Source organism: Tursiops truncatus, chromosome 14 (assembly GCF_011762595.2).
Source record: "Tursiops truncatus isolate mTurTru1 chromosome 14, mTurTru1.mat.Y, whole genome shotgun sequence".
Taxonomy (NCBI): domain Eukaryota; kingdom Metazoa; phylum Chordata; class Mammalia; order Artiodactyla; family Delphinidae; genus Tursiops; species Tursiops truncatus.
In genome coordinates, this window is record NC_047047.1 from 31,534,068 (window position 1) to 31,548,697 (window position 14,630).

Here is a 14,630-nt window from a genome sequence, read left to right on the forward strand (position 1 = left end):
AACGACAGACAAATTCAAACTTTCATAGTAGAGAAAAACAGAAAATCATCTGCTATGGGATTTAAGCCTGTATTATGAGAAAATGCCTAAACCTAAAGAAGCATGGGATCTATTTTAGGCATAATTTCCATAAAATTCTTTCCCCAAACTTATATTGTGGGGCAAGTAAGCAAAATCTAAAATTAAGACCTGAAAATCACAGCAAGATCCTTTTTGACCCACCTCCTAGAGGAATGGAAATAAATGCGAAAATAAACAAATGGGACCTAATGAAACTTAAAAGCTTTTGCACAGCAAAGGAAACCATAAACAAGATGAAAAGACAACCCTCAGAATGGGAGAAAATATTTGCAAATGAAGCAACTGACAAAGGATTAATCTCCAAAACATACAAGCAACTCAACGCAGCTCAATATCAAAAAAAACAAACAACCCAAACCAAAAATGGGCAGAAGACCTAAACAGACATTTCTTCAAAGAAGATATACAGATTGCCAACAAACACATGAAAGAATGCTCAACATCATTAATCATTAGAGAAATGCAAATCAAAACTACAATGAGATATCATCTCACACCGGTCAGAATGGCCATCATCAAAAAATCTACAAACAATAAATGCTGGAGAGGGTGTGGAGAAAAGGGAACCCTCTTGCACTGTTGGTGGGAATGTAAATTGATACAGCCACTATGGAGAACAGTATGGAGGTTCCTTAAAAAACTAAAAATAGAACTACCATATGACCCAGCAATCCCATTACTGGGCATATACCCTGAGAAAACCATAATTCAAAAAGAGTCATGTACCACAATGTTCATTGCAGCTCTATTTACAATAGCCAGGACATGGAAACAACCTAAGTGTCCATCAACACATGAATGGATAAAGAAGATGTGGCACATATATACAATGGAATATTACTCAGCCATAAAAAGGAACGAAACTGAGTTATTTGTAGTGAGGTGGATGGACCTAGAGTCTGTCATACAGAGTGAAGTAAGTCAGAAAGAGAAAAACAAATACCATATGCTAACACATATATATGGAATCTAAAAAAAAAAAAAAAAAAGAAAATGGACAGGAGAACCTAAGGGCAAGACGGGAATAAAGATGCAGATCTACTAGAGAATGGACTTGAGGATACAGGGAGGGGGAAAGGTAAGCTGTGACAAAGTGAGAGAATGGCATGGACATATATACACTACCAAATGTAAAACAGCTAGTGGGAAGCAGCCGCATAGCACAGGGAGATCAGCTCGGTGCTTTGTGACCACCTAGAGGGGTGGGATAGGGAGGGTGGGAGAGAGGGAGATGCAAGAGGTAAGAGATATGGGGACATATGTATATGTATAACTGATTCACTCTGTTATAAAGCAGAAACTGACACACCATTGTAAAGCAATTATACTCTAATAAAGATGTTTAAAAAAATAAAAAAGATAAAAATAAAATTAAGACCTGAATTGAAGAGAGACTGGTTACTGTAAACCAGTTGACAAACCATAAACTTTTCTTACCTAGAGTGATCCCCAGTATTGGGTCCAGCCCACACTCCAGAGGTCAGACATCAACACTAAGGCTGCCATCATATTAGATGATAAGTAGACCTTATTTCTGAACAGAGCAAAAGCTAGTTGACACAAGCTGTTTAATATCATCCCACGTGGAATGTATCAAAGTGCAATTTCTGATACTAAGAAAAGACAAGTTTGAGGAAGTGGACTTGATTTTGACCAGAGGCTCTCTAGGCAGACTCCAATTTATGCATGATCTCTCTTTATAAGGTTATTAATATACTGGATGTGGTCTTTGAAACTTGTGAATATACTTTCTCACATGAATAATGATGTAAATAAGAGGTAGGTTATCAGACTACCTCACAAACACCCATGTAATCCACAATACTAATGAAATATGGATCATTTAGACTTTTAAAAGTAAAATCCAATACTTTCTGAGCTCCTACTTTAAGGTTGCCGAATTGTTAGCCAATATGATGAAACTGTGCTGACTCACTGCCACTGAAATTTCAACTCACTCAATCAGTTTGGCTTGCAATTCTGCTTGCACAGTGAATGCTATACAAATGTGAGAACATCATCCTCAACTTTAATATATTATGACAGAGGCAACATAGTGAGTAAAAATACAAGCAAAGCTTAGTAAGATAAAACTGGGTCTAAATCCCCACTTGGGACTTTGGTAAATGAAGCTTTCTAAATACATTTAGTTCAGGCCAGCAGACATTTCTTAAAGACCTATTCTGTGCCAAGCATTCCACTTAGTGTGTCTAAAAGTGGTTTTCAAATCTGGTTTCTCGTATTCACATTGAGTGGTACCCGGGAGATGACAATTTAAAGAGTTAAATTGGAAAATACATATGAAAAGCAATTTACTGCACACCTATTAGAATGGCCAAAATCTAAAACACTGACAACACCAAATGCCGACAAGGATGTGGAAGAACAGGAACTCTCATCCACTGACAGTGGGAATGAAAAATGGTACAGCCACTTTGGAAGACAGTTGGCAGTTTCTTACAACACTGAACACACTCTCGCCATACTATCCAGCAATTGTACTCCTTATTATTTACCCAAAAGAACTGAAAACTTATGTTCAAACAAAATCCTGCACATGGATGTTTATAACAGCTTTATTCATAATTGCCAAAATGTGCAAGTAACCTAGATATCCTTCAGTAGACACATGGATAAACTGTGGAACATCCAGACTGTGGAATATTACTCATCACTAAAAAAAACAGGAAAAGACATGGAAGAACCTTAAATACATACTATGAATGAAAAGAAGCCAATCTGAAAAAAAGTCTACATATACATACTGTATGATTCCAACTATACGATACTCTGGAAAAGGTAAAACTATGCAGATGTGGTTAAAAAGTTCAGTAGTTGCTAGGGCTTGCAGGGGAGAGGGAAGATGAACAGACAGAACAGTGAGATTTTTAGGGCAGTACTCTGTAACACTACAATGGTGGATACATGTCATTACACAGTTGTCAAAACCTATAGAATGTACACCAAGAGTGAACCCTAGTGTAAACTGTGGGCTTTGGGTGATAATGACATGCCAATACAGGTTCATCAAATATACCACTGTGGTCGGGGATGTTGATAGGGGAGGTTTTATTTTTAAGAAAAATAAGAAGCCTATTTTTAAAAAAGAAAGAAAACTAGTACATGTTGTAAAAGCAATGTCTGTAAAAATTAAACAGAATCACTGATGTAATGTGATCATCCCACAAGTCTACTCAACGCTTATCCAATTATCCAACGTGCCTTACCCTTTCCAACCTTAGAGCCTTAAATCATTCATTTAGCCTTAAGGGCCCTTCCCTTCCTATCTACTGTCGACCTATCAAAATTCTAACTGTTCTAACATTTAAAGTCAGCTCAATATGTCAGTGAGTTCACGAAGCCTTCTCTGAGCCCTCATCTTAATTGTGGGTTCATTCCTACACCTCTCTGTATCACGTTACATCCTTCTGTTTGGCTCAAGGTATTGAAACAAAACTTTTAATGTGACCTTTTAAAAATCAGAGGTTATATCTAAAAATCTAGATTTCTTACTACTTTTGAGAAAAATGATATGACACTTACTAGGTAGGAATGGGGGTGAGTAGCAGAAACTGCATTACACAGTCCTCTCCTTGTGGCCTCAACACTGAGGCAGTTGTCATTTACGACACCGCTGTCATCTATCAGTGTGTCCCTGTGTTACTTTTTCTTACTCTCTCCCACTTCACTCACTGGAGGTGCCTGCCTAGCTCCCCTTTCTAGTTACTTGCTTCTATGTCTCTCATACCTACTAACTGTAAGTTTCCTGAGAGCAAGGACTTATTTCTCCTTCATTCCTCCCATCTAACTATAGTATATATTCATTAGCTATTTTCTGAATTTACTAATTAGTCAATAAAATAGAAAAAATGCTAACACAATCCACCATGAATGTTGCTCCTTAAGCTTTAGCAGTTGGTAGCACTGCCTCGTTACTATATTTATATTCACTTTAAAACTCTACGCTCTCCTTTTTACACCTAAGTTGCAAGTAGGCTCTTTATGAGGGTTGGAAGAGTGAGGCTGAGATGCAGAAAAGGAAGAGATCATGTGTTGAAGGCCTACCATACGTCAGGAATTGTACTAGGCTTGATAACTGAGGGCAGGGCAAAGTAGGAGTGCTTGGCACGTCCCTAGGGACAAACCTTGTCAGACCAGACAGCTGCAGCAGGTGAAGTCTGGCAACAAGTAGGAACAGTGCAGAGTTGCCAGGCCTGGGAGTGCTTACTTTGTATAAACTTTGTGGGACACTTACAACAGTCTTAGAAGTGGTGAACTGATGCCTGGTGAAGAGTCTGCACTAGAGCCCAGGACTAACTCCATCCCCACCTGGGGGCCCTTTCTCTTTTTAATTAGAGCAGTAGCTTCAATCACATCTGCCTTTAGGAAATCGCACTAGATACCAGGTGCTGTCCTATTTCCTTGGAGGAAAATAGATCATAAAGGAATGGTTCCTATAATCCCTGCTATCAAAACAGAATAAGGAAACTTTGAAATCAGAAAGGGCAGTTTTCATTTAAGAGCAAAATCGGATTTAATTCAAGAAAAACCGTAAAGCAAATAATTGGGCCTAATGGTATTCTGTTGTTTGAGATGCTGTAAAATCTTTTTTTTAACTAATTTTTTTACTTAAGATAGTTGTAGATTCATGGTTAAAAGCTACATTACAGAAAGATCTCTTGTACTGTTTACTGTTTCCCCCAGCAGTAACATCTTGCAAAACTACAGTACAGTATCACAACCAGATATCGATATTGACACAGTCAAGACACAAAACAAATCCCTCATTGTTGTTTTACAGGCATACCCAATTCCCTCCTGCTCCCCTCACCTCTTCGTTAAGCCCTGTGAACCACTAAGCTGGTCCCCATCTTTATAATTTTGTCATTTCAATAACAGTATGTAAATTAAATCATACAATATGTGACCTTTGGAATTGTTTGTTTTCACCTAGGAAAACTCCCTGGAGATTCATCCTGCTGTAAAACCTTTTAAATGGTGATCAGGAAACAGAATTACAACTTAGTTAAATAAAGACCTTGGGTTCCCTGATGACTTACACTAAAGCAAAGGGAACAAGAAAATGAAATTTCACTGTGCTCTGTTGTCTACAAGTGTTCTCTATAAGGGTTTTCCTGCCACTGTAAAGATACGAAGGCATTCCCACGGTCAAACTGTTTTACCACAAAGAATGCTTTACACATTGGAATTATAAACCTAAAGGTTGTGGCCATGAAGGTTCGTGAAACTTGTCTCCAAAAAACATGGCTAGTTAAGAGAGTTCAAAAATCATCCTGATTATTACTAATCACTTCAGATAGATATGAATTTACAGTAAACTCCCTGAGTTTACTAAGTCTGCTCTCTCACACACTACAAACAAAACAAACCAACCAACTCACTGGAATTGCTGTTGTTTGAAACAGCAGCCCTCAGGTGGAGTTTAAACCACTGCAGAGAAGAAACACCTGTCTGTCAGCTCCAAAATCTTGAGAACCACAAGGTAATTTGTTTTTCAAGGTTTTCCTTCCACACATCTAGTATCGTTCGTAACCACTTCTAATAACCTGCCTTGGCAACTTAAATCTCATCACTGAATGACTATTCAAAAAGGAAAAGCTAAATCCTGACCAGATAATTGACTTTCTATTCCTTACCATTTTTAAAAAGAGAAACCGGGCTTCCCTGGTGGCGCAGTGGTTGAGAGTCCGCCTGCCGACACAGGGAACACGGGTTCGTGCCCCGGTCCGCGGCTGGGCCCGTGAGCCATGGCCGCTGGGCCTACGCGTCCGGAGCCTGTGCTCCGCAACGGGAGAGGCCGCAACAGTGAAAGGCCCCGCGTACAGCAAAAAAAAAGAAAAAAAAAAAAAAGAGAGAAACCGAATAGGCTCCTCTCGCATTAGCAAGCCTATAACACAAAGATCAAGCTACAAATAATGAATCGGTCTGTGACCCGATGTCAAGTTTATAAAACAGAGGCCTAAAATTCATCCATCATTTAACCGGATCCTCAGCACTCGGTGTTAGTGATACAGTATGTTAAGGAAATTAAAACTCATTAGTAATCAGACATAACATTTCTAGATGAAGCACATACTCTGTTTCTAACTGAGATAAAGTGAGAGAGACAGAAAAATAGGGGGAGGGAGGGGAGGAGGGACGAAAAGGGGAAGGAAGGAAGAAAGGAAGGACGGAAAGAAGGGAGGAAGGGAGGGAGGAAACCTCCAGACAGTTCCACCAAACGTTTGTATAGGTTAATAAACTTTGAAGAAAAATAACAAACATTTAAGTAAAAACAAAAAACCCTACAAACAAACCAGCAAGTGAACTTGGAACTTTCTCAAAAATCTTACCACATACACATATATGTACGCACACATACACTCACACCCCTTTAGAACTGACTTCCCCATCACCACCTTGAACCACCACTCCTTTTCCTGCTTGGAGAGGAGTCCTAAGGCTAATACCTATGGTTCTATTTAGACACTGGAGGTTAACCAGGGTAACAGACAACACTCCTTACTCCCTGGTATTGGCTCACTGACACAGGTGTGTCGGGACAGTCCAAGAGAAAACTGGAGGGCAAGGACCCATTCATCCCTGTGTGCCCCGCAGTGCTAGGGTCTGCACGACATGCTGCGCAAAGCAGGCGCTAAACAAGACATGCTGAATGTTGAGAAAACAATATATATGTATTTAGGATGAGATCTACAAAATTCCAGAATGGTACAGGCAAGTTTTCTAACTCCTAAACATCCCAGAGGAAGAATACGTAGCCCAATGGCACTCTGCGTCCAAAAGCTGTGTGTGCCCTTTAAATAACCAATCCATAGCTCAATTTTCTCATCTGAACAATGAAGATAATAAGAGCACCTAATTCATAGGGTTTGGAAAGGATTAAGAAGTTGGTATAGGTAAAGTCCTTAGATCAATGCCTGGAATACTACACACTACAGAAGGGTGAGCCACTGTTGCTGAAAAAGGCTACTACAATAAAAGTAAAGCCGACACAGTACCACCAAAGGAGCCAAAGCTTAAAAGAAATTATTCTAGAAAAGCTAATATCAGAGGTTGGCAAGCCTTTTCTGTAAAGGGCCAGAAACTACTGTAAACACTGTGGCTTACCAAGCCAAGAGGCAATATCCCCAACCCTCAGAGCAATTATTCTCCCTGAAAAGCTTAACATGGATTTTTTGTTTACGTTTTACAGTTTAAAATTTGAGAATCATTCTTAGTATGTGGGTCCAAACAAAAGCAGGCTGGATTTGGAGCCAGAGCCACAGTTTGCCGACCCCCGGGTAAGATTATAATGATGATAACCCAAGTCAAGTTGACTGAAAAACGTGCTGCCCCCAAACTTCTAAAATACACATAGGCCAGGCCGGCGCCGTGGGGAATAGGCGCAGGACCCCGAGTAGGGCCTCAAGAGCCGGCCAGGATCTCGCGGCTCTCCGGGGCCGCCGAGCCTCCGCCACACTTACTCCCAGCAGCGGCCCGCGGCCGACCACCGTCTCCCCCGGCGCCAGGGCCACCCGGGGACCGCCGTCCTGCGGCTGCAGCTCGAAGACCCGGGACATGGCCGCGAGGATTAGACCCCTTCGCGAGGAGCCGGACCCCGCAGCCGTTTCCGCCTTCCATGGACGGGCGCCGGGCCTACGCAGGCCCCCGGAAAACACAGGGGGAGGTGGAGCAAAGACTGCCCCTGAGTGTGACCAGGCCGCGCGGAGCTGGGGCCCCAGCGCGGGTACGGAGTCCCGCCCCTCCACTCAGACCAGTGACTAGCTCAGGGATTTCCCCCTTCACGCCGCCTCCAAACTATTGTTTAAAAGCCCCGGTTAAACCCCCCCAGCCCTTCTCACCGCCCACCTGTCTCGGAGGACACCGGTCCTTGTAGTCCGTGGCGCCTCCACTTCTCCTCGCTTGCCGAGCTGAGACGCCCTGGGAAAACTACCAATCCCAAGAGGCAATGCGCGCTCCTCTCTGCGCCTGTGCGAAATACTAGTCAGCAAGGCGGGGCTAGAGTGGGCTGGACGTGAGGGACTTGAAGGGGCAGGGTTCGAAGTCCGGAAGGTTTAAATCGTTGAAGGAGAGGTCGCCAAGGCCCGGTAGGTAGGAGGGTCTTCGCTTCCGGCTGACTTTGGGCGGGCGTGCTTGGGGGCGCGGCCCTGGCGCTAGCACAAGCGTCCGCTTAGCCGGCCGGAGCTGCGGTGACATTTGGTGCTGACGGTTGTTATTGTTTACTTGTCAGTGCCCCGTATGGTTTGGACTCCGGCAAATGCAGTCTGGGCGGGACACGCCAGGAGGGTGGCTCAGAAAGGACGTGGGGTCATTCCTTCCGACCTGCGGGGTCCGCAGGGGGTGAGGGCTCCCCGAGAGCCGGGCGTCTGCGCTGCCTTCCGATCCCTCCCTCCGTGTGACACCCGAAAGAGGGGCGATCTGTCACCTAACTAGAGAGGTAATTCAGCAAAGTTTGGTTCAGAAAGAAGAAGGGGCAGAAGAGGATAGGTTTCTAGGCATCCAGGCAAAACTGGACTTAAAAGAAGAAAAATGCCTAGTGGGATTTTAGGAACCTCACCAAGGCACCCCCATCTGTTAAATTCAAAAGCTTTCATCTGCCTCCTGTGGTATAACTGTAAAGGCAGGACGCATTTCATCCCCAGTGAGATCTTGGGAGAAGTAACAAATGTGCATTTAAATGCACAGTAACTTTTTCCTAATATGAGATAGAGTAGTTTGGCTTTGGTTTATATTAATGGGGCAGGAGGGTGGGGTGACAAAAACTTGACTCATGAACTTGTTTTTACCAGTTTGCTTTCTTGCTTACCCAGACTCTCAAGAGGAAGTCCTCTGCTGAACTCAGACATTAAAATCCTAACCACCAGAGCTAATTTGGATCATAAACCACCAAATGAATGGGAGCGTCTGTGGTCTTGGCAAGTATAGAAACATATAGGTGAGTAGCACATCTGGAAAGGGGAATTTGTCATTAGCTGAGCTAGAAGAAGTGTTTAGCTGTATCTGAAACCTCTCCTGTGATGCCACCCCTCATTATAAAAGGAAGTGCAAAATGGAATAATTTTAAGTAATTATGATTTTAAGTAAATGTGAACTGTCTTTATAAGCCAAAATAGCTCCATGCTTTCAACTGATTTCAGAAGCCTGCACCATGCACCTTAGGTAAATTAGCTGAAACTGGACTTTAAATTTTTAGTCACGTGCTATACCTCGATGAGTTATAAACATTGTTTATAGTTGTTAGTCACTGTTGCTTAATGGCCTCAGTGACTGTTATCTTAATTCATAATTGACTATGCATGTAGTGTAGCTTCAAAAAGCCATTTCTAGGGGCTTCCCTGGTGGCGCAGCGGTTGCGAATCTGCCTGCCAATGCAGGGGACACGGGTTTGAGCTCTGGCCTGGGAAGATCCCACATGCCGCGGAGCAACTGGGCCTGTGAGTCACAACTACTGAGCCTGCGCGTCTGGAGCCTGTGCTCCGCAACAAGAGAGGCCGCGACAGTGAGAGGCCCACGCACCGCGATGAAGAGTGGCCCCCGCTCGCTGCAACTAGAGAAAACCCTCGCATAGAAACGAAGACCCAACACAGCCAAGAATAAATAAATAAAAACCATTTCTAAAACACTACTCTTATTGAATATTTGAAATTTTGTCAGTATAACCCAGACCTCAACTTCTTGTCTATTTCAGTTAGTATTTGTGTCAAATGTGAGCACCTACCCATTAGATGTAAGTAGATAAACAATTCTTATATAAACTACTAAAAGTTGATCAAGTTTATGATTAAGTCACAAACTGTAGATGAAGAATTTAATGACAAGGCATTGGTTCCCACAGACAAATATTAATGAGTTAAATAGAATCGAATACTTTTCAAAAGTATTTTCAATCAGTACTTGGAATCGAATGTGTTCTCACAATATTTGTTTCTACTGCTAAAAATAAATTATAGTCTGACTGTGAAGAATCCCTTCTCTTTTTTAAGATAATGTTCTTTGGGAGTAAAAAAAACCCAAATATTTAGAAACAAACCCATTTACCAAAAATGTCTAAAAAGAAGAAAGGAAGTAACATGTGTTGGGTGCCTCCCACATGCAATTCAGATGTGGGGCTAGATGTTTTACACATTATCCCTGTTTATGCTTGCAAGAACACACCCCAGAGAAGCATCATTGGCCCCATTTTACAGACTGAGAAGCTCAAGTCAAGAAAGTTAAAGTTCATTAAATCACACCCAGAAAGTATCTGGCTCAGAGTAGGATCTATAGTCTGATCTAAAGGGAGTGAGTCTTTTTAACTTTTGCCTTTTAGCTTACTTATGAGGATAATTCACTAAAACATCAAGCTATGAAGAAAAACTCCAAGAGGAACCACAGTTCAAGGGTTTCTGATCTAGAATTGAACTCTGCGGATGCTGAGAAGGAAAAAAAAGAGCGTCAGAATAACTTTGTTGAACTGCTGCCTCCAGAAGTTACTTTTAAAATTTTCAGTCAGCTGGACATCTGGAGTTTGTGCAGGGCTTCAGTGACGTGCAGGAGCTGGAATCACACAATAAGACACAGCGATGCCTTGTGGAAACCTCATTGCCTGACTGTGAGAGCTGTATGCCAAAGAGAGATAGATGATGATCTAGAGAGTGGTTATCCCTGGAGGGTAAGTTTAACCTATGGAGTCTGCAGTGTTCTTGACAATATGGTGGTCAGTTTGAGCCCAAGCCTACCTTCTGCTTGGAAGAGGGAGGATTTCATATCCAGAATGACATACAGAGTTTGTTGGCTTTGGGAGTTAAAGTTGAATTTTATTATTCTTTTCCTGCAAACCACACTATCTCCCATCCATCTTTTTACATTTTGGGGGCATTTACCTCTGTTAACCACAATAGCTACTTCATTTCACTCTACCTTATCCAAAACCCCCGGGAGACTCTGTGAGTCACTCTGTTCTGTACACACACACACACTTATTAGTATATGTGTATATCGATGTAAATAATCTTTTCAGCCCTCTCAATCAGCTTCTCTAGTTTCAAACAAACTCACTCACCAACCACTGACTACCTTCTTTAACAATGGTGGTTTACCTCTTTCAGGTAATACTACTGAGGAATTACCAGAAGAGTAAAGTGAAACATGAATGGCTAAGTGGCAGATATAGCAACATATGTTCTCCTATCAGCCTACCAGAAAAAATCATGTACCCAATGGATGCAGACACATGGGGGGAAATTCTAGAAGCAGAACTGGAAAGATAAGCAGAAAAATCACACACAGATCTCCTAACTTTGAGAGTTTAAAACTAAAGTGACTCTTAGTTTATAAAAGGTATATCTTTAGCCGTCCATTTTTTTGTTTGCCTTTTTACTATTTAACATTTAAAAGAAAACTAAGTAGAACATATTATAAAAATATAGCTTTGATTTTATTTTGCACTTTAGTTAAAAATACGTTTCTGGTTTTATTGTAATGTGGAAAAATCATGAAATGCTATTTATGTAAAAAAACTATACTGATAGAGTGATTTCAAAATGTATTGTTTCATGTATTTGTGTTACTCTGTTGCAGTACTTTAATGATAAGAGAGTTTGATTGGTATTTTCTGCTTAATGATAATTTGAAAATTCAGGAAACCATTTGAAGAAATTGACTTAGAGATTTTTTTTTTTTTTTGCGATACGCGGGCCTCTCACTGTTGTGGCCTCTCCCGTTGCGGGAGAGCGTTGCGCAGGCTCAGCGGCCATGGCTCACGGGCCCAGCCACTCCGCGGCATGTGGGATCTTCCCGGACCGGGGCACGAACCCGTGTCCTCTGCAACGGCAGGTGGACTCTCAACCACTGTGCCACCAGGGAAGCCCTAGAGATTTATTAATTAGTAGACATAACTTGACTCATGGGGAGACTCCCTAAATGAAATTAATAGCAATATGTTTAAATGTATAATAAATTTGTATTTCAATAACTTTAAAATTTCCATTTCAGTGGAATCAGATTGAATTGTCAAACACTGAAACCATTTTGTGTTAAACTTGTGGTTTAATTTAAAATGAACCTGACCAGAGGGCTAAAGCTTGTGAGATTAAGACTCCCGTTACTTGCCTACAAACCTAGAATTGCTCTCAGGGACTGAAAATATATGGAAAGTTTTCAGCACACATAACGGCCCTCAGAACCTCCACACTATTTTTCTTGGTGAAACTTACCTTCTTTTTGACAGCCTTATAGCACCATCTAGTGTACTCCTTGTAGATAACCAAGACAAAGGACCGGCTCCTTTCTGTTTTCTCCACACTGAAGAGAAAGAAAAATATTATTTTCGAGAAACCTGTATACTTTGTTGAAGTTTAGAGCTTTATAGGAGTCTTTAACTTTTATTCTCTTTTTCTTAAAAGTAGATGATATAATATTCACTATTCCAGATTCTTCATTCTGAATCTGTGATCAGCACCATAGGTAAAGTGTCTACAAAACCTTTAGTTAGCATGGGATTTTCTTCTTAAATGGTGCTCTATAGCATGAAAAAATGAGTCCAGGAAATCGGTATTCCACGAATAGGCAAATATCAGGAAGGTGCCCCACTCTATACAAATTCCCTTTGTTGGATCAAGTAGATGATGACTGATTGTCTCCTACTGTCTTCTTGGGGTTGGAAGGGGCCTTGAAGATCAGGCAGTCCAGTCCCTAGGACTATTCAGTCATCCCTGCTATAGGAATGTTCTTCTTCTCACCCACCATTACTTCTTTTCTTGGCAAATTCTTTTGTAAAATATGTCATCCTGACCTGGAAACCATCTCAAACTTCTACCATTCTGGATTAAGTGACCCTCTTAAGGATCCCCTAGTTCTTTGCACATACCGTTCTCAAAGCTGCATACTACATTAAATTGTCTGTTTTATTTGTCTGTCTCCCCTTTTAGGCTGTGAGCTTCTTAATAGCAGGGTCCATTTATTTATTTTTGTGTTCCCAAACCTGGAACATAGTTCCATAAAGATTTGTTAAAGTATTTCTATATTATTTATTTTAATCCTACCCAGAATGTAAAATAAAAATAATTTAACATTGTTAGTGGATAAGATTGTATTGAAATGCAATGTACAACCTATAAGATATATGGGATGCTTAATATTAATGCTAATATATGAAGAATTATTCTTGTTTTCTCAAAAGCTGTAAGAGAAAAATAGGAAAAGTTGAAATATTTTTTTAAATTCTTTGAATAAACACTTGCAAATAAACTTCACCCAAAAGTTTCACTTATTTTTAATTATTGGGTCACCCCAATCAGTCTTAAGTATTATTTTGTTATATGAATACTCTTTAGTTTGGTTTTTGTTTTAGTATTATACCACTAAAATAATTCTATGTATAATAAGTTATAAACTATGATCACAGTCTACACTGAAAGGAAAGTTTTGGAACTTAATGACAGATTTACAGAATGGGCTTAGAATGAATTGTACATTTATCAGACCAAGCCATTGGCATCTGAGGACATGTGTGTGTGGAGTAGAATGAAAGGAAGGAGTGCTTTCACTCAGAGATAAATACATATGTTACATATGTATTTATACATATACATATACATATTTATACATATGTATTTATACATATACAACTGTTACATATGCACAGTTTGTAAAAAGAGTTAAGGTTATTGGGGATAGAGGATTAAAGAATTTCCAATGTTGTATAATGTTTGATCAGCTGAAGACCTAGTTTCTTTGTTTGTTTGTTTGTTTTTAGAAACCTTTCCTTAGTTGCTTCTAGTTTATAACCCAATCTTAAACCAGGATAATCATTAATAAAATCTATGGGAATATAAACTTTAGACCTTAGAATAGTCATGTATAGAAGCCTAATTTGAAAAATATACCCCTAACCAGTTTAATTTCATCTTTGCTTTGACTTTACATGATATCTTCTCTCCAAAACTTCCAGTGCCCTAATAATATTAACAAAAGTAAGATGAGTATTAACACTAGGAAATGGCTTGGGAAGAATATATATAAGATGGAAGATCACACATTTTTATTTAAAGTAGAGTTGAAAGAACAAAACCATCAAATGGATGAAATTAGGTCAACAATGGACAAAGTTGATTAATTACAATAGCCAACATTTATTGAATGCCTACTCTGCCCCAAGCATTGTGCTTATGTGGGGAGTACTCTAACTCTATATCCATTTTATGCATGAAGGAACTGAAAATTAGAGAATGATCTTATCTGTCTAGTTCAACCCCACTCCTCAGCACCTGTAAGAATAATACATAGTAGGTGCTCATTAAATTTTTATTTTGAACAAATAAAAACTAATCTGAGAACAAGTAACTGAAATGAAAGAGCCAAGAATGTTCCTTCAGCTTTTTATTTTGAAAAATTTCAAACCCCCAGAAAAGTAATAATACATGACAAAAAAACTCTTACATGGGAGGAGCTTCAAGATAGTGGAAGAGTAAGACGTGGAGATCACCTTCCTCCCCACAGATACATCAAAAAACTCTTACATGTATATCTTCACCTAGATATACCAGTTG

The 14,630-nt window shown here is 40.3% G+C and overlaps 2 protein-coding genes across 3 annotated transcripts in view; one reads left to right on the top strand and one right to left on the bottom strand.

Moving 5' to 3' along the window:
• The window catches only part of APLF (aprataxin and PNKP like factor), an 82,021-nt gene extending 74,171 nt beyond the window's left edge, over positions 1–7,850 (bottom strand). For both annotated transcript variants that reach the window (XM_073791298.1, XM_019943189.3), the window contains exon 1: positions 7,566–7,850. Coding sequence is in view for 1 of the 2 variants with exons in the window: in XM_019943189.3 (XP_019798748.1) it covers positions 7,566–7,661 (96 nt within the window). In the remaining variant the exon portion in view is untranslated. The remainder of the gene's footprint in view (positions 1–7,565) is intronic.
• Positions 7,851–8,064: 214 nt separating this feature from the next.
• Positions 8,065–13,347, top strand: FBXO48 (F-box protein 48). The gene is made up of 4 exons (XM_004330783.4): positions 8,065–8,189; positions 8,913–9,037; positions 10,412–10,753; positions 11,190–13,347. The coding sequence occupies exons 3-4, from the start codon at positions 10,448–10,450 to the stop codon at positions 11,349–11,351; spliced, it is 468 nt and encodes a 155-aa protein (XP_004330831.1). The 5' UTR covers positions 8,065–8,189; positions 8,913–9,037; positions 10,412–10,447; the 3' UTR covers positions 11,352–13,347.
• Positions 13,348–14,630: the final 1,283 nt, after the last annotated feature.